Source organism: Lotus japonicus, chromosome 1 (genome assembly GCF_012489685.1).
Source record: "Lotus japonicus ecotype B-129 chromosome 1, LjGifu_v1.2".
NCBI classification, from domain to species: domain Eukaryota; kingdom Viridiplantae; phylum Streptophyta; class Magnoliopsida; order Fabales; family Fabaceae; genus Lotus; species Lotus japonicus.
Window position 1 is genome coordinate 101,604,961 of NC_080041.1, and position 19,926 is coordinate 101,624,886.

At 37.0% G+C, this 19,926-nt stretch overlaps 3 protein-coding genes across 7 annotated transcripts; all 3 read right to left on the reverse strand.

Annotated features, from left to right (window-relative positions):
- Positions 1-2,843: 2,843 nt before the first annotated feature.
- On the reverse strand, positions 2,844-7,172 carry LOC130728489 (uncharacterized). Its single transcript, XM_057579984.1, has 4 exons — positions 7,046-7,172; positions 3,621-4,075; positions 3,266-3,515; positions 2,844-3,158 (listed from the first exon to the last, which is right to left on the reverse strand). Exons 1-4 carry the CDS (start codon positions 7,065-7,067, stop codon positions 3,124-3,126), a joined length of 762 nt encoding a protein of 253 aa, XP_057435967.1. The 5' UTR covers positions 7,068-7,172; the 3' UTR covers positions 2,844-3,123.
- Positions 6,909-14,192, reverse strand: LOC130728488 (translation factor GUF1 homolog, mitochondrial). Of its 5 annotated transcripts, XR_009015685.1 has the most exons (13): positions 13,770-14,192; positions 12,774-13,524; positions 12,210-12,366; positions 12,055-12,109; positions 11,749-11,816; positions 11,572-11,676; positions 11,412-11,483; positions 11,102-11,215; positions 10,634-10,774; positions 10,492-10,551; positions 10,107-10,298; positions 9,545-9,630; positions 8,854-9,160 (listed from the first exon to the last, which is right to left on the reverse strand). XR_009015685.1 is itself a non-coding variant. In XM_057579981.1 (12 exons), the coding sequence occupies exons 1-11, from the start codon at positions 14,091-14,093 to the stop codon at positions 10,133-10,135; spliced, it is 2,013 nt and encodes a 670-aa protein (XP_057435964.1). In that variant the 5' UTR covers positions 14,094-14,192; the 3' UTR covers positions 6,909-7,706; positions 10,107-10,132. The 5 variants fall into 5 exon arrangements, 4 of the variants coding, with proteins under 4 accessions (XP_057435964.1, XP_057435965.1, XP_057435966.1 ...); XM_057579981.1 differs by lacking the exons at positions 8,854-9,160; positions 9,545-9,630 and adding an exon at positions 6,909-7,706; XM_057579982.1 differs by lacking the exons at positions 8,854-9,160; positions 9,545-9,630 and adding an exon at positions 8,086-8,378.
- A 1,085-nt stretch (positions 14,193-15,277) lies between these two features.
- On the reverse strand, positions 15,278-18,158 carry LOC130728490 (uncharacterized). Its single transcript, XM_057579985.1, has 4 exons — positions 17,957-18,158; positions 17,366-17,838; positions 16,521-17,127; positions 15,278-15,803 (listed from the first exon to the last, which is right to left on the reverse strand). The coding sequence occupies exons 1-4, from the start codon at positions 18,056-18,058 to the stop codon at positions 15,351-15,353; spliced, it is 1,635 nt and encodes a 544-aa protein (XP_057435968.1). The 5' UTR covers positions 18,059-18,158; the 3' UTR covers positions 15,278-15,350.
- Between the last annotated feature and the right edge of the window lie 1,768 nt (positions 18,159-19,926).

Consider the following 19,926-nt stretch of genomic DNA (forward strand, 5'->3'; position numbering starts at 1 on the left):
AACAAGGACTTGTCTATAATGCCCATCTCTATAACATGGCCAGAAAATGTTTTGGGCGACAATCCCTTAGTTAGCGGATCCGCTATCATCATATCAGTACCAATATGCTCAATAGACACTCTATGTTTCTGCACTTCTTCTTTGACAGCTAAGTACTTTAAATCCATGTGCTTTGCACCCTTAGAGTACTTATCATTCTTAGAGAAGAAGACAGCTGCAGAATTATCGCAATAAATTCTTAGCGGCCTTTCTATACTGTCGACAATACCAAGCCCTAATATAAAATTCCGCAACCATAATGCATGAATACTGGCCTCAAAGCAAGCCACAAATTCAGCCTCCATAGTTGAAGTAGCAATAACTGATTGTTTTGCACTCTTCCATGATATTGCTCCACCAGAGAGCAAAAATACATAACCAAATGTAGATTTCCTTGAATCTACACATCCAGCATAGTCTGAATCCGAGTAGCCAACCACTTCAATGTGATCTGACCTCCTGTATGTAAGCATGTGATCCTTAGTGCCTTGTAAGTACCTAAGGACTTTCTTTGCAGCTTTCCAGTGGTCCATTCCGGGATTACTTTGATATCGGCCTAACATTCCAACAGCAAAGCTGATATCTGGCCGAGTGCATGTTTGAGCATACATTAAACTCCCAACCACTGATGCATAGGGAATAGACTCCATTTCCTTTCGTTCCAAATCATTCTTAGGACATTGCATATTACTAAACTTGTCCCCTTTCTAAATTGGAACTATTCCTGCGGAGCAACTTTTCATTCTAAATCTCTCTAACACTTTATTGATATAACCTTTCTGAGACAATCCTAACAACCCTTCTGATCTATTACGGAATATTTCTATTCCTATAACATAGGATGCCTCACCCATATCTTTCATTTCAAAGTTGTTAGAGAGAAATTTCTTCACATCATGTAACAAACTGATATCATTAGCAGCAAGTAGGATATCATCAACATACAGAACCAAAATAATAAACTTGCTCCCACTGACCTTCATATAGATACACCGATCAACGGTGTTCTCTACAAAACCAAATGACGTAATGGTATCATTGAACTTGAGATACCATTGTCGGGAAGCTTGTTTTAGTCCATATATTGATTTCTTTAACTTACACACCAAATTATCCTTTCCTGTGGTCAAGAAACCCTCTGGTTGGTCCATATAAACTTCTTCTTCCAAGTCACCATTCAGAAAAGCGGTCTTTACGTCCATTTGGTGAAGCTCTAGGTCATAATGAGCCACCAAAGCCATGACAATTCTCAAAGAGTCCTTCTTAGAAACTGGAGAGAAGGTTTCTTTGTAGTCAATGCCATCCTTTTGAGTATAACCCTTGGCGAAAAGTCTAGCCTTATATCTTTCAATGTTGCCTTTCGAGTCACGTTTAGTCTTAAAGACCCACTTGCATCCGACTCGTTTTGAACCTTGAGGCAACTCGACTAGTTTCCATACTTTATTGTCGTCCATAGATTTCAACTCTTCTTTCATAGCATTGAACCACTTTTCAGAATTGCTACATTCCATGGCTTGTTTGAACGAGACTGGATCCTCATCAATGCTCAAGTCACATGCATTCTCAAGTGAATAAATCACATAGTCATTTGAAATAGCTGATCTCTTAGGTCTTTCAGACCTTCTTAATGCTATTTCTTGTGCCTCTTCTTCCACTTGTTCATTTGTGACTTGTGCATTGTCAGCTGGCTCATTACTTTCATGTTCATTTTGTGGATTTGGAACATTAATTTGTTGTTTCCTTGTGTTATGTGACTGTGATACAAGAGGAACAACAATATGAGGAGAAACATCAATTGAATTATCTTGAGTTTCTCGAATATCCACCTTTCGTGATTCATCACTCCCACTGAACTGACCATTCTCAATGAACTGAGCATTACCAGACTCTACAATTCTCGTACTATGGTTAGGACAATAGAATATGTACCCTTTTGACTTTTCAGGATAGCCAATGAAGTAACCGCTAATGGTTCTTTCATCAAGCTTCTTTTCATGGGGATTGTATAACCTTACTTCTGCTTGACAACCCCAAACATGCAAATGCCTTAAACTAGGTTTCCTTCATGTCCACAGTTCATAAGGAGTCTTAGGAACCGCTTTACTAGGAACCCTATTAAGCAGATATGTGGCTGTCTTTAATGCATGCATCCATAATGAAAAAGGTACATTACTATTACTTAACATACTTCTAACCATATCCATAAGAGTACGATTCCGCCTTTCTGCTACACCATTTTGTTGTGGTGTACCGGGCAATGTATACTGTGCACATATGCCCCGACTTTCAAGAAGCTTTGCAAAAGGACCTGGACATTGTCCACTTTCATTGAATTTACCATAAAATTCACCTCCTCTATCAGACCTCACAACTTTCACTTTTCTATCTAGCTGTCTTTCCACCTCATTAATGAATATCTCAAGGACATTCACTGATTGAGACTTTTCATGCAGCAGATACATATAACAATAACGTGAGAAGTCATCAATAAAGAGAATGAAATACTTTTCTCCACCCCAAGATGGAACATCAAAAGGACCACAGATATCAGTGTGTATCAACTCAAGGAGTTGACTACTTCTTGTAGCCGGGTTCTTTGATATATGTTTGGTTTGCTTGCCTTTAATGCAATCCACACATATATCCAAGTCAGCAAAATCCAATTGAGGCAACATTTCACTTTTCATTAACCTCATCATCCTTTCTTTGGATATGTGACCTAATCTTTTATGCCACAAGAAAGCAGAGCATTCATTACGTGCAGTACATTTAACACTACTATTGTGCTCAACATTAAACAGGGATTCAACAAAATTAACATCAAGATTGAAACGGTATAAACCATCCAACAAAGTACCAGAACCATAATAGTACGCAAGTTTATACAAAGAAAAACCACCATGTCCAATCTTAAAATCAAAACCTAAGCGATCCAACTTTCCTACTGAAACAAGATTTCTAGCACATCCAGGAACATATAGACACTTTTCTAGATCTAACTGATGACCAGTGTCCAAGATCAATCTGTAAGTCCCAATTCCTTCAATTCGTGCTTTCATCCTGTTTCCCATGTACAGAAACTTTTCAGTTCCTCTTATGGGCTGGATCGAAAGGAATCCCTGCATAATATGTGAGACATGAGTAGTTGCACCAGAATCCAACCACCAGGTATTGTTAGGTACTTCAATAAGGTTTGATTCGAAACTAATTGAAACATAAAATGTACCTTTCTTTTCGAACCAAGCCTTTCTTTTCGGACAATCTTTCTTGAAGTGTCCAGCCTTCTTACAGAAGTAGCACACATGCTCCTTATGGATTCGGCCCTCTTTAACCTTTAAGGCTTTGTCCTTCTTCTGTTCCTTTTTACCTGGTTTAGCCTTGCTGCTACTAGCTCCATCATGAGTCGTGAGATGAATGGAGTGGTCTTTCTCTTTCTTTAATCTCCCTTCCTCCTGAATCAACATGGCCTTAATTTCCTGAAAGTTTCATTTTTCCTTAATGGTGTTGTAGTTCACCTGGAACTGGCCAAACTCAGAAGGAAGTGAGTTAATAATAAACTGCACGAGAAAAGACTCACTTACATCCATACCCATGGACTTCAGCTTTGCTGCCAGATTTGCCATGCTAGTCACATGATCATGAATGGGTTGAGACCAATCAAACCTTTTGGTCGTCAACTCACTCATTAGAGTTCCCACAATGGACTTGTCAGTTATGTCTGATTGTGAGTACTCCTTAACTTTTGCCATAAATTCCCTTGCATTGTCTGTTTTGGGCATGGATGGCTTAACATTTTCAGTCATTGTCATTCTCATCAAGTTCAAACACAGCCTGTTAGACCTTAACCAAGCCTCATAATAAGACTTGTCATCATCTGTACTGGTCTCAGTAATGGCTGCAGGCTTTTCGTCTGTAACTATTGCTAGGTCTAAATCCATATAACCCAGTTGAAACTGAATCTGTTCCGACCAATCAGCATAGTTAAGACCATTGAACTTGATCACACCAGTGACCCCAGCAGACAAAGAAGTCATAGCTGCAAAACATTGATAAGCTTACACATTAATGCTTTGAGTAACTTAAATGGATTCAAACAAATAACTTTACCTATGGATTTAAGCCCATCTTTGGATGTAACTTAAATTCATAACTTCAAAGAATAGTGATGCTATTAAAGACTACTTTAATAGACAAATAATTAACATGTTTATAAATCTTTAGATATATAAACACATTTTTTAAGTATGTCAATTCTTTTCTTTAATGCCATACATTATAAGTAATGGTCCACCTTTGGGTGACACAAATATTTCTTATAATGATAAGCCATCATAAGCCCCTTACATCTTTTCATAGCATCAAAACCATGGGCTGTAAATTGCAACCATACATCATAAAATTAAATAAACACATTTGATCACTTTGATGATACAAATCCTTCATATATTTAATTTCATGATCTATACCTTACAAGCAATTATTTTTTATACAAAATTTGGTCTACATAATGCGGAAGCTATAACTTTCAGTTGACAAATTTTGCAATGATTTCATAAACATTGAAATCTAGAACCAACATTCAATATCTGTAATACTATTAATTTCTTTACGGCTAATTAACCTGGATGAAACAATAATATATATGGTAATACCATTCTTTTACATGCTTTTGTTACACCCACAGGAAAGCTACGAAAAGAAATTTCAGCATAACAGACATTCGAATTGCACGATACATCAAAATCAAATTATATATTTGATTTCATATAACAACTCGAAATACATGCAGCCATGAGAACAAGTAATATATACTTTATACAGATATATGACTACGAGGACCAAAACCTTCCGGCCATTGCAATACAGTTTTGGTCAGCCACAGTCAATTAGCACAAGGCAGCGGAAACAAAAAAAATACTATATTTGAATCCATAAATTTTCGAATTCTAAATTAGGGTTCATGGAAAAAAGGATGGGTTAAGCATCATATTGGTCCCTGTCTTTGTCTCACCGTCTGATCTAAGTCCCTCGCCGGAAAATTTATTGCATTTGGTCCTCGTCTTTGAAATATTTTTGGGGCGGATCCTCGCCGGAGGGCGGAGCTCCGGCGAGTGCTTAAATGGCACGCTGACTAGGCTTAATGAGATGATGTGGAATAAAAAAATAATGAAAAAAAATAAAATAAAATACACATCAGAAATCTTAATTTAACTAACAAAAAGAAAACTAATTAAAAAAACTAACCCTAAATTAATTATTAAAAATAAATTCCCCAAATTCCCTATCAAATTAGGTTCTAATCCCTTACCAACTTCCCAGTTATCATTATCATCATCAGCATCACATTTTCAGCTTCTTCTTGTTATCATCATCAACATCACCGACGCAATCAACCACCACCACCGATCCTCGAAGAACCGACCACCACCACCGATCACTGCTTCTAAACTCTCCATCTCCAAGGCAAAGCCCTCAAATTTTTTTCCCTAAACTCTCGATCTCCAAGGCAGAGCCCTCAAATATTTTCCCCCAAACTCTCGATCTCCGTCCAAACGCACCATGAGCCTCGTCGACGAGGAGCTCTCCCTCGAACCTGCCCTCATCGCTCTCTCGTTCGTCTTCAACGGGAAGATCTGGTGCAGATCGTCTTCCCTCAATCTGGGTCGTTCCCTCAGATCTTCTTCATCACCAAAGGATCTCCTCTTTCTCTCTTTCTCTCTTTCTCTTTTTCATGGTTTGGGGTTTGGGGTGAGGGTGAGGTTGCAAGTGGGTGAAGGTGAGGGTGAGGGTGAGGGTTGAGGTTGGGTGAGACCGTGGGTGAGGGTGAAGGTGAGGTTGCGGGTTGGGGGTTTGAGGGTGAGGGTGAGGCTGCGGGTTGGGGGTTTGAGGGTGAGGGTGAGGTTGCAAGTGGGTGAAGGTGAGGGTGAGGGTGAGGGTTGAGGTTGGGTGAGGCCGTGGGTGAGGGTGAAGGTGAGGCTGCGGGTTGGGGGTTTGAGGGTGAGGGTGAGGCCGTGATGTTGCAGGTTGCATGTGGGTGAGGGTGAAGGTGAGGGTGAGGGTGAGGTTGGGTGAGGGTTGGGGAGCGTGGGAGGAAGGAGGGGGTTGGGGTTGATGTTGCTGGGGTTGGGGTTGATGTTGCTGGGGTTTGAGGTTGGTGTTCTGGGTTTGTGTTGTTGTGTACTGGGTTGCAGAGTTTTGAGATTGGGAGGTTGAGTTTGTTGGTTCTGGGTTTTGTGTTGTTGTGTACTGGGTTGCAGAGTTTGTGTTTCTGGGTATGAAATCACGATGATTGAGAGGTTGAGTTTCTGTTTCTGAGTTTTGAGATTGGGAGATTGAGTTTGTGTTTGAATCCTCATGCTGAAATGATGATGATGATTAAAAGGAGAGGGAAATGATAATGGAAAAGAAAAAAAAATGGAAGAAATTTTATCAGATTTGTCAAAGATTGTTCATATCTAGTTTGGTTTTGGGGTGTTTTGATGATGATGATGATTCTGGAGTTTTTTTTTTTGAATTAATTTGGGGGAATTGAAGTTAATTTTGGGGAAAATTAGTTTTGTTAATTCATTTAGGTTTAGATTTGTTAATATATTTAATTTTAGTTAATATGATTAATGATCTGACATGTAATTTTTTAAAAATTTTAATTTTTTTTTAAATCCACATAAGCATAACTAACACAGTCAGCGATCCAAATCATCACTCGCCGGAGCTCCGCCCTCCGGCGAGGATCCGCCCCAAAAATATTTCAAAGACGAGGACCAAATGCTATAAATTTTCCGGCGAGGGACTTAGATCAGACGGCGAGACAAAGATAGGGACCAATATGATGCTTAACCCAAAAAGGATTCAACTTTAATGGAGAATCATAAAATTTACAACCTTGCTCTGATACCAATTGAAAGCAAATTTCATCTATTATAGGGTTTTCAACTTACAGAAAACCTAAGTCAGGATCTTTAATTCATATGATTCTCACTAACTTTAAAGGAAGGAGATAACTAACCTTGATTCATGCCAGAATCCATGAAGAAATCCTTAAGCTCTCTGAATCCTTTTCTCTCCTCTTTGCCTTCCACTTTCAGTCCTTCTCTGATGGATGAGAAGTAAAGCAGAATACGTTCCTTTGAAAACTGCTCAGTAAACCCTTTATTGTAGGTTGGTTATTGTAACCACCCACTATCTTTTAATTTTCTGAAGGAAGAGGAGAGGGAATTCAAAATTGAATTTTGAAACCCCCAACTAACTTTAATTGCTTTAATATCCTAATGACCATCACATTGAGGATCTTTTCATAAAATTAGTTCTATAAGTTACATGGGCCACATTAATTATTAAAATAATTTAACAGTGAGGTCTTGCCTTCCATGGTATGGACCCTGGTACTTGGTCTTACTTCGTGCTTTTAGATTGTGCAAAAAGCTTAGTTATGATAAGGAGGGATTGACCATGTGGTGGAAGATGACTTGTAGCGTGCCTTTGTAGTCTTCGAATGTTACAAACATTGTATTTGTACTTAAAAAGTATAAAGATGAGTTAACCTCTGATCTTCATCATCAGAAGAATTGTTCCTACAACTCTTCCATTTCCTCAAATATTTTTTTTCCTAGTATCTGAATTAAGCAAAATGCTTTCCATGGGGAAGAACTTGAAACCTCATATTTTATCTGGTACATAATGCAACAGTAAAAATATAATCAGACCTAGCAATAAGAAATTACAGAAGCACTATGATAGACATTAGACAGTATGTTCACTTTGCATACCCTAGCCACGAGGTGTATATAACATTGTGTATTAGCAAGTGTACAATAGTATGATATAAGAAAATAGCACTTTCTTCTTTTTTGACAAATTTGAATGATTGTAGTACCATTTTGATTTGATGTATTGTATTAATTAAACGAGGTTATAAACTTTGATAACATAATAGAAAATTCTTATTCTTAGTAAGACAAAATTAAAGGTAGAATATTGTTTATATCAAGTCTTACTTTGCATGGATAGAGTTAGACAAACAAGTAAATATTTGAAAGATCGGTAACAACCCAGATAGGATATATTGACGTCCAAGGAAAAATATATAGGATAAGTTATGGATTCCATCTCCATTGTGAGAATTAATATAAGTGAAAACAAACTTCACCCTAGCCTTTTCCATTGCAACAGATGGAATAAGAATATTGAAGGGGTGTGTGTTGTTGGTGGAGAGGAAGTAATAAATTGGGGTGAGAATTGAACCAATGAAAATGTATGTTTCATTTTCAACACTACTACATCCACTCTAACTACATAAAAGCAAAAGGAGCATGGCTTACACAAAAACCCACGCCAACCACCTACAAGGAAATGAAGTTACAACTAAAAGTGAGTACTTCATATTAATGCCAATCAACCAACACAAGAAACTGAACCAAACCAATATATACATACAAATGGCTATTAGATCTTATGGAACTGAAGGATTTGGCTCCTCTTAACAAAACTCAATCAATGGTTGTTTGACTTACTTTACTCACTAAAGTGAATCGCTCACTTTAGAGGAGTTAGACTCCAAAAATAGTAGACAATATGTGGCAACACTACAACACTCGACTCAATTTTGATAAATTATATAACTAGATTAATGACCGAATGTACCTTTAGTTCAACTTTTGATCCCAGCATAATTGATTCTATAAGGCAGAAACTATTCACGTGTGTTGGATTTAACATGAAAATTTGTTTGAGAATCGACGAGTTAACATCGTTCCAAGAACAATGAGATGGTTGAGAACATGTTTATGCACATAAAATCGTGGCTGAGATGAACTATAAGAAAACCACAATTCATTTCCTCTAGACCAAAAATTTCAGAGAGAACTCAATCTATGGATTCTGATTTCTATCATATAGAATCAATAAATAGAAGAATACATATTCAACTGTTACAAAGAAATTGTCATTTTGACTTATCAAAGAGATCGATTTGAAAAGGTGCAATGGGGTTTCACTGAAAGCTGCTGGGTAAATTGCTTTCACCATTCCTCATTATTGTTTGCGTTGTCCTCTCCTAGCAAATTCCACAATGTAGAATTTTGTGCCAGCACTAGATCACAACCTCCAAAACAGGGGGGAAAAACTGGAAAATGGAGAAAAACTCAGTTACTACCCACTTATATCATGGGAATGCCCATAATGGAACTTATTGAATAGTTTTCACAATACTAGTACTAAGCAATGGGATGGCTTGAGTAGTGAAAAGTAAGAGGTTCAATCAAAGAAATAATAAACCACGTCAATAAAACCAGAGTTAAATTTACGTTTTACAAGCTCAAAGAAAAGTTTTATAGACTGCAATAAGACCTGCTATCCTCTATGGTAGTGAATGTTCGGCTTCAACAAGGCAAAATGAGAAAAAAGTTGGAGTAGCAGAAGAATGTTCAAATGGATGAGTGGTCGTACTAGAAAGGATAGGATTCACAATGATCTTATAACAGGAGATATAGGGGTAGATAGCGCCTACCAAAAAGAAGCTGACGGAAAATCAGGCAAGCTGGTATGAACATGTACAAAGAAGACATTTGGAGGCCCGGGTGAAAAGGTCCAGTCCTGTGAAAAGGGGTAGACGAAGGCCAAAAAGAACATGTGAAGATATTGTTAAAGATGACCTCATTCTCAATAATATCTCAACAAATCTGGTTTTTGATCGAACGCAATGGCGTAGTGTGATTCATATAGCCGACCTCACCTAGTAGGATAAGGCTTTTGTTGCTGTTTTTTGTTGTTGTACAGTTAAACCATAAAACTAGTTGTCCTATGATAAACAGTTTGTCTATTTAATTACAAAGATAAAGGTAGACAATAATTAATTCATCCATTTATAGATAATAGACTAAAAGCTCCACCTGTAATTTATGTTATTTTATCATCTTCTTTTCTGCTTCATTATCACATATTTATGTTATAGTATCAAATAATTGGTCTGATTTTCAGATCAATAAGACTGGACACAATATGCATTTCGGAATTTGGTGAAGCACCTGAATATTATTGGAAAACTAAAAAGGGAAACAAGAAGTCATTACCAATGTAGAATCTTCAAACATGTCAGCTATGAAACCTTCAATAGTTCATGGAATGCTTCTTGTGGTATATCAACAGAACCAACACGCTTCATTCGCTTCTTTCCTTCCTTTTGTTTCTCCAATAGCTTCCTTTTTCGAGTAATATCACCACCATAACACTTGGCAAGAACATTTTTTCTCATTGCGGAAATCCTATAATAAATGAAAAGAATTTTAGCATGGAAGAACAAATGAATAAATTACTTTACCTTCAGTCCATTGCTTTTGAAAATGACTAATAATATGACTCTGATCAAGATTGTTACTTTCATATCAGAAGCTAAAGGTTTTACAGCAACCATTCCAAAAAATACACATTAGCACAATACTTTGAACAGAAGCTTACGTCTCCCTTGCTATAATTTTAGACCCAATGGCAGCTTGTACGGTTATCTCGAACATTTGCCTGATCAAAGTTTAGATGATTTTAGGATGAGTTCAAACTAACTAAGAGGTGTAAGACAAAACATTTTCTCAGACTGAATTACCTGTCTATGGCTTTCTTCAATTTCTCCACCAATTCACGCCCAACACGATATGCTTTCGAGGTATGAACAATGGTTGCCATTGCATCAACTGGTTGCCCATTCAAGAGAATATCGAGTTTCACCAGATCAGCTAGTTGATAACTGTAATTGTGTCCATCAAATGCATTAAAAGGCAGGCACTAGAAGTATGCCAGTGCTAATATACAAAAATACTTGCTTATACAATTTGGTAACATAGGAAGCTAATAAATATATAATATATCATAATTATTGCCCAAACAACAGTAGATGAGAATAGCTACAGTTCACCCACCAGGTACCACAACTTCTCCATACCAATCCACATTGACATGTACGAGATAACTGTTTCTAACTAAACACCGCATGTACTGATCAAATAGGAGTGGGTGCAAAACAAGCGTCATACATACAGTTATAGGGAGATGGAATGGGGCTAGAGGAACTTACTCTGAATCCTCATAATCAAACGATGCATAACCTGATGTTATACTCTTCAATTCATTATAAAAGTCGACAACAATTTCCCTTAAAGGCAGGCGATACTTCATGAATACCCGTTGACTGCAGGAAAGAAACATAAAGGATAATTTCTTTGGCCCAAGTTAAGTTCAAGGACAAACAAACACAGAATAGTGCTGAAGTTGGTGTCAAATTTAGTCGATAATCTTAGGCAATGAGTATAAGCAAATCACATAAATTTTCATAATATGTATTAATTGTTTGCTATGTTAATGAAATGGAACTGGCAAAATTGTACCTGTCAATGAATGAGTATTCCAACTGCTGACCTCTACGCTCAGAGACAAGGGTAATAACAGGTCCCACATACCTTAATCACCCATTAATTAAGATAGTTAAGTTAATTTCAGCTCTAAAAGAAGCAAATAAATTATACTCAGGGTTGTAGAAGAGCTTACTCACTAGGAATAATTATGGTAGCTAAAACTGTAGGTTCCCAACAGGCCGTCACTCGTTGCTTGGGATTAGAGGGTAATGTTGCAGGATTCTGAACTTCTAACTTGCTGCAAAGCACACCCAGAGTATCAGTAAATCACAAAGGAACTTAGTCTGAAAAGAACAGTTTTGTTATCTACCTGCCATCAGAATACTCAAATGTATAAGGCACGGTAGGAACAGTTGAGATTACATGAGCTCCATACTCCTGCTTAAACAAACACAATATTTGTCACAACGTCACCATGCTAGAAAACAGGAGGAAAAAACTTTAAGTTCCTATTAAAAAATTGATTTTTTCCAAATATACCGCATATACACAAATTTGGTCATTCCGTGACGAATCACATAGCAATGCTAATGCTATGGAGCATACATACAGTTCATAAATTTTCTCTATGTTCTTTTGCAAAATCTATCGTCATCATCAGCATAAGATATTTTACCTGTTCAAGCCTTTGATGAAAAACATCCATGTGAAGAAGGCCTAAAAATCCACACCTGATGAAATACAAAAAGAAACTTTAAAAGCTATTCCATATGAAGCTTCCTATGTTTTAACATTTAACAAAACCAAATTCCTGTTCCATTCTTTTGATACCTGAATCCCAGACCTAGAGCAGTGCTAGTTTCTTTTGAAACAGAGACACTGGCATCATTGCATGTCAGCCTCTCTACTGCATGATTGAGTGCTTCAAAATCAGATCCATCAGCTGGATAAAGACCAGAGAATACCATATGTCTTGCTGGCTTGAAGCCTAAAGTTTAAAATTATGAAATAGTTTATAAACATGACATTCAGGCCAAGGAAATGCACTCATAGATACTATATATGTTCATACTCTTATACACCGGCAAAAAGAACGAACAGTAAATAACATATCACATTCATTATTAGGTACTTGTTTCTAAAAAACCTAAAAAAAAAAATGAAATGAACTTATTACATTTTATGTAAGTCCATTACCTACAAGTGTTGCAAAAGTGAATGGGGTATACATGATCCACAAAATTCTATGCAGTAAATAGCAGTATGAATAGCCTATATGAAAGGGTTCAGCCTACAATCGTCAATGAATAAAAGATTCAAGCAACTTCATGGTATCCAACTACAATGTTAACAGATCAATGACTGAAGATAGGAGGTAAAAGATGACAGCTATACCTGGAAGAGGCTCTACGGTTCTTCGCACATGGTAAATTGTATCTCCAATACGTGCCTCTTTTGTTGACCGCATGCCACTAACAACATAACCAACTTGTCCAGCAAGCAAGATTCCAGTAGGTGTAAGTTCAGGGTGCAGGATGCCTATGTCAAAAGCTTCATAAGACTGGCCAGTAGCAACAGCAGCAATCTTGTCACCCTTGCGCAGGGTACCATCAATAACAGCGACATGGCATATTACACCTTTGTATTCATCATAATATGAATCAAGTAAGAGCATGCGCAGAGGAGATTCGTTCCTCCCTGGAGGCGGAGGTATACGCTCTATGACTGCCGGAAGGACTTGCTCAAGACCTTGCCCAGTTTTAGCAGACGTTAGCAGCGCATCACTTGGATCAAGATCAAACATTGATTTCAATTGTGCTATAACCCGATCAGGATCAGCAGTCGGCTGGTCAATCTTGTTTATTACAGGTACAATCGTTAGGTTAGACTCAAAAGCAAGGTAAAAGTTAGCAACGGTTTGTGCTTGGACTCCTTGAGCAGCATCAACAACCAAAAGCACACCCTGGCAAGCAGCCAGTGACCTTGACACTTCATAATTAAAATCCACATGACCAGGAGTGTCAATAAGATTCACCAAATAAGTAGGTGACTCCGTTCCATCACTACACTTATCACCATTTATGATGTTCTTATAGAACATTGTTGCTGTCTGTGCTTTAACAGTGATTCCCCTTTCTCTCTCCACCTAAGATATTCCAAACTAACACCAATAAGTCATGTACTACAGAAAACTAAAGCGACATAACAACCACTAAAATTTCAAAATTTTCATTCAACCCATTTTCCCATTCCACATCCTAGTAATGAACCTAAAGAAATTCTTCAAAAAGAACAAATTTTGGACAATACCCATTTCATAAAACATTACAAAAACACATACCCAGATGAAAATTTTTGATTTTTTTAATTTTTCTAAACAACACAAAGTACCTGCAACTTATCAAGATACTGAGGCTGGCCAAGGCCTTTCTTAATGGTTCCAGTGAGCTCAAGAAGGCGATCAGCAAGAGTGGACTTGCCATGATCAACATGAGCAATGATGGAGAAGTTTCTGATGAGTTCTGGAGGGTACTGGGTCAAATCAATGATGCTCTTCTCTCTGGTGTTGTTCTGGCGGGACTGGGAACAGAACAAAGCACGCGTAATGGAAAAGCTTTGATGGGTTATTCTGGTGGTTAATGGAGTGAAATTGAACAGCAACGAGAGGCAATTTGATTGCCTCAATGTCTTGGAAGCTTTGCGTAGATAACCCATTTCAGGGTTTTGGTTGGGTTTCGATCACTGAAACTGCGCTGTGTTGAACATGGATGAGAATCAGAGGAGAACGAGCTTGAATTGCTTTGCTACGACGTCGTTTTGGATCCTACGATGAACAGATAACTAGGTTGGGCTGGGCTGGGCTTCCTATGGGCTATATTAACTCCATGTGGACCATCCTCATACCTTCCTTCACTATCACTATTTCGCAAGATACCCAAACTAGAATATAAGGAAATTTATTTAAATTACATTAAATTAGTGTAATATTTTTTTTTTGGTACGATGATGCTTCAAAAAATCAAAAGAAAAACGAAGGCCTCCATTTTTAGGTATGCAGTGCCTCGGTAATCTTTCGACAATAAATGGAGAAAGTTAGGAGGAGGGTGTTAAGAAAAGGTCTAAAGCTGATGAATTTCGCGCACCGTCATTAACCATAAAATCAACAACCATGTTTCCCTCACGAAATGTGTGCTTCAACACAATTTGTTAATGGAACTAAGAACCAAAGGTACCATCCCCTTCTTCACGTCCTCATTTGTTCAAAATGACTAAAATACCCTTATTGTGTTAACTCTTTGTTGTTTTCCTTTCTAGTTTCTTCGTAAGATAATTTATTAAAATTACATTAAAGTATTCTAGTTTGTTATATGTTATGATTTTGCACATATTGCATAATTGAATTGAATGTGATAGTTTGATGTAACTAAAATAAACTTCATTATTCTAATTAGCGGTACTCAATTGTTTAGCTTTCAAGACTCAAACACTAAAAAGAATTGTTTGAAGTCTTTGATTGAGAAATTGTTTAGCTCGCTTTTCTAGCAATTCATTCAACAATTATCATCATATTAGAATAGTGATTGCGACATTTCTCATGAGAAATTGAGAATGATATCTCACACAGAATTCTATATTACTTGTCCAATTTGGAAGACTTGTAATTTGGTTAACATAAAGGAATCATGAAAATTTGTTATACATTATTAAATGCCAATTAAAAACTAACTTTTTATAATTTTCTTAAATCAAACCAACAGCCAGAATAACTATAAAATTCTCTTAGAATAGATGTGTATGTTGTTATCATCTTTTTTTTTTGAAACAGTAAGTTGTTATCATCTTGATCGTTTGAGTCTGGTGCTTGTTTGTTTCGGTGTAACCCCACCATTTACAAAAAAAAAAAAAACAGCCACAATATTTATAGTAGTTTCTGTTTTATTTATACATTCAAATATTGACTAAATAAATTCCTTAAACACAAAAGGCAAATAATGAGGTTCCACCTGTGAATTTAAAGAGAGGCCCTAGAGCAACACTATATCCATGACCCACAAATATGCACCCATTGCTAACTGACATGCCTCCATAGACACTCCCTCCAGTTTCATAGGACCACAAAATTTTTCCATTTATGGCATTGATTGCATATATGTTTCCAACTCTATCAGGGGATCCAGCAAAAACAACTTCATTTGCCACGGTAACAGGGCCATTAGCAGAGCTGTTACTGGGGTTAGCTATAGACCACAAGATTTTGCCACTGCTAGGATCCATTGCCACCCACCCACCAGTGGTTGTAATCATGTTTGTTGGTACAAGAGTGAAATTTTTCTTATCTGAATTTACTATGTTGGTGTAAACCCTCCTTTCATCAGTTGCTGCACCCCATGTTCCTCCTCCTGAAAGCCCACCTGGCCCAGCTTCCTGCAAAAGTATCAATGAGTTTCAAGTTCAGAGTGTAGATGTAGAAGAACATGAAATTCATGTGTAATTGGTCTGTGATCACATGATTATAGCAAAAGAGGTGATTTGGGAAGACCAATTATTTTTCTTATTTCAAGTTCTAGGCATCTAAATTCTACCATACACCACCAATTAATTTGGTTATTTTGAACTTTTACTATTCTGTACTGCAGGTACCATATTGAGCTTTGGTCTTAACTAAGTGTAACAGAGATTGTAAGATAGTAACTCACCACAAAGATTTTATAACATGTCTTGTCATAAACTTCAATGTGAGTTACAAGTATTATTCCACATAGTTACAAACAAAACTCTATAAGTCACAAGTGGTGATAATTGTTCTACCCAATATGAGAACACTTTTGGTCATGTCTCTAGTTAATGAGAAAATCTTAACACACCCCTCACGCCTAGGACCACATATCTAGAGCATGGAATTTTGCAGGAATAGACATCTGCAGGTGACCGATACGATAATACATAACTCTATGTCTCTACCTCAAAAGCCATCATATATAAGGACTATTTATGTCATATCTCTAGTGAATGTAAGAAGTTTAACAATATCACATTGTGTTTTGATTAGTAAAGCAATTCCATTGCAAAGGAAATAAAGGTTTTTCACTCAGGATAGCAGTGAAGATAAGAAGGAATGTCATAAAAAGGTTTATCTATTACCTTAAACCAAACAAGGTTGCCATCGTTGCGATCTAAAGCCCAAGCAAATCCACTTTTCTGGACAGCAACAACAATATCTTTCCTGGTTCCATTTATTTTTGCTGTCAACATCATCGGTGCCTCCCCAAAATCAGAGTCAGGGTTAGGACCTGAAGGAGGACAATTAGAAGAAGTTGGAGCATTATTGCATGCACCAAACCACACATCATAACCTCCTAGCTGGCGGTACCATCTAACATTCCCAGAGTCCAAATCAAGGGCCAAGATTGAATTTCCATGGTTTTCGGGTTCAATACACTCGTCCGGTTCTGTAGGCCTAGTTCGATTTTTTTGTCTTTCTTGACATTGAAGTATGTGCAATGGGGCAGAGTACAGGTTCCCAGTGGCAATATACACATGGTTCCTATAAGCATCAATGGAGGGGCTACTTCCCCAGATTGCAGCTCCAGCATATGCTCCTATCTTGCCATTGTTATCTGGTAGCATATACGTCTTCCATAAGATAGCACCGGATCGTGCATCAAGTTTTGCGAGGCTTCCACGAAATATGCAGCATTGCTCAATAGATGCACCTTCTTCTACTGAAGATACTCCAACATAGTAACCTCTAATATATGGGATTAATTTAGCAAAATGCACCAAAGCAACAAAACCAAAACAAGTATTAAATTCGTTTGATGAGAGTATATTTATATAAATCCAAACTGTGCAAGTTAGATTAATTATGAAAGCTTTGTCTACTCAGACCAAGAAAAATCAAGTTCAAGAGTTAAAAAAGTTCCTCAAAAAAATTAATTTTAGCACATGAGGAGCATATTGTAAATAACATGTAGTCGTGTACTGACCCATTGTAATATGTTCCAGACATGGTGATAACTGCTTTAGGATGATTATCCAAATGGGTCAACCACACAAGCTCCCCAGTTTTTCTTTTGAGGCCAATAACAACAGCAGGGCCATAGATTCCAATTATGAGCAAATCCCCAACCACAGTGGGAGTGGATCTTGACACTGTCCAATTTACAAGCTGAGCATACCCAGTTGAATTTAGACCTGTCAATTTCTGCAAGTTCTGCTTCCAAACAAGTGATCCATCAGTTTTTGTAACAGCATAAACATTTCCATTCCAGCTTGGGAAGTAAAGGGTGCCATCATATATGGCTGGTGTTGCTGTGATATCTTTGCCTGCATAGAACTTCCACTTCAGACGCAGGTCCGGTGCCGTTTCTGGGCTTATCTTACACTCTTTGTAGGCGTATCTTCTGTTGAACAAATCTCCACCATGGTTTAACCAGTCTTGTGATTGATGTCTAACACCCTAATTAAAAGCAAGAAACCAATAAGAAATTAGAGTATATTAGTTTCTAAGAGTAAACCTCAAATTAAACTATTGCAAGAACAAGGGAATGATCAGATGGGAACAACACATATCATACCTCAGAGCTTGCAGCAACAACTACCACGTGAACACAAAACAATAATAAGCAAAGAACCATGTCTATAATGTATTTAGGCGGTGACATGGAATTATTGGACATGAAGATGGTTTAGCAATTAGCGCAAGATGTGTATATGTTTGGGAAACTTGTTTCAAAGTGACTCATAATATTCAAAGGCAAAGAAAAATTGCCCATGTATAAATGGGGATGGTGACAGGCTAGTCGTACTCTTTAACTTTGATTTCAACAAGTAACCAAATAATATTGTAGAACATTATCTTCTCATCAATATTCTAATATTATATCAATTTGACTTTTATATTTCCTGTCTATAAGCAACAACTATCATACACGCAACTTAATCATGCAAGTAGTATACACAAGATGGTCATGGATTTCAATGTTTTCAGGCTTTTTTTTCCTTAGCTTCTGAGAAATGTAATGAGACAATAGTTGGTCAATATTCCTTCCTCTTTTTTTTCCGAAAGAAATTTTTTATATAACTTTTAAAACATAGTTTCGGGGACAACTCTTAGTAGGCTAGACTGAGCTATTCTTTGGACAAATAGGTCTCACGTGCTTAAGAAATTCACCCCAAGTTAGGCCTTTGACCCTTGTGGGCGGTCTAACCTACTTCTATCTCTACCTCCCAGTCTCCAAATCTTTAATTAAAAACCGATCAGTCCAATCACATCAGGAAATGCCTACATGAACCACGAGGTGTGGTATGATAGTTGTTCATCACCATGTTTTCGAATCTTGCCCATGGGAGTAGAGTACATCTCGTGACCGATCACTTACTGTGAGCATCTGCGACACGAGAATTAATCATTATTGTCCGCGGTGGATACTTTGGTCTCAACTACAAAGGAAATGCCTACTCAGGTCAAATTGTTGAAGATAAAATTGACACTCACCAACATAAGCCTTCACCGAACACCACATTGTGATTGTAAGCGGCACCTGTCCAAGCATAATCACTGAATGTTAAAGCAATATCTGATAAACTCTAACCTCTGCCTCATTCCCTTCGTAGTAGAGGCCTAATGGTTTGCCAAATTCCCAAAATTTACTTGCTTCTGCACCATCAGGAATTCAGGATCTTCGTTGTGAAAAATAGAGCTCAAGATTATTTGATTTTTTTTTCCGAAAAAATCACCGTTATATGAAAGAGTCAAAACTTCTAATACAATCTAAATCTAAATACAATATAAAAGAGAACCTATAAGAAGGAAACTTTTGACACTTGGCAAGCAATGAAGTACCTTTCAACCTATTTTTCAAGATTAAAATAAATCAAAAAGAAATCTTTATTTCCTCTTTAGGCAACTTCTAAGTGGCTCAATTGAAATTTGAAATTTGGTTGAGGGCATACATGTAATAGGCCACCTTAATTATTTACATTTTGAATTATTTTAATGAGTTTAATGTCTCATATTAATGAATAATTAACTTTTGTCTCCCACCACCACTTTATGGACCAATCAAATATTTTCGTAAAAAAAATTTTAAACATTATTATCTTCATTTTATAAACAACCTCCTTCATTCACCAATCAATTTTAGATGTCATTATATCCATTTTGAATTCTAGATATCTGATAATTAAAAATAATAATTGCCTCCTATACTAACCAATGACATGTCACTATCATATTTATTTGAAAAAATTCATCTCTTTTCAAAATCTCATTTAAAACCCACTATCTCTTTTCAATATTTAACAACTCACCTGATTGGTTTGTTTTTCCAACCCCAATACATATGAACGTAAATGTTCAACTATAAATTGCTTCCAATAATCTTATTTTCCTATCTCTCCTTTTCACTTCATCACTTCTCTGCACCCATTTGATTATTTAGTTCCATCTCCTACCTTCCTCTGTTGTGTTCAAGTTTTAATTTTTACTTCTTTGTTTGACAGGAAAACGAAAATCAATCTGTTGTTCTTCTTCCTCGGTCGTCTA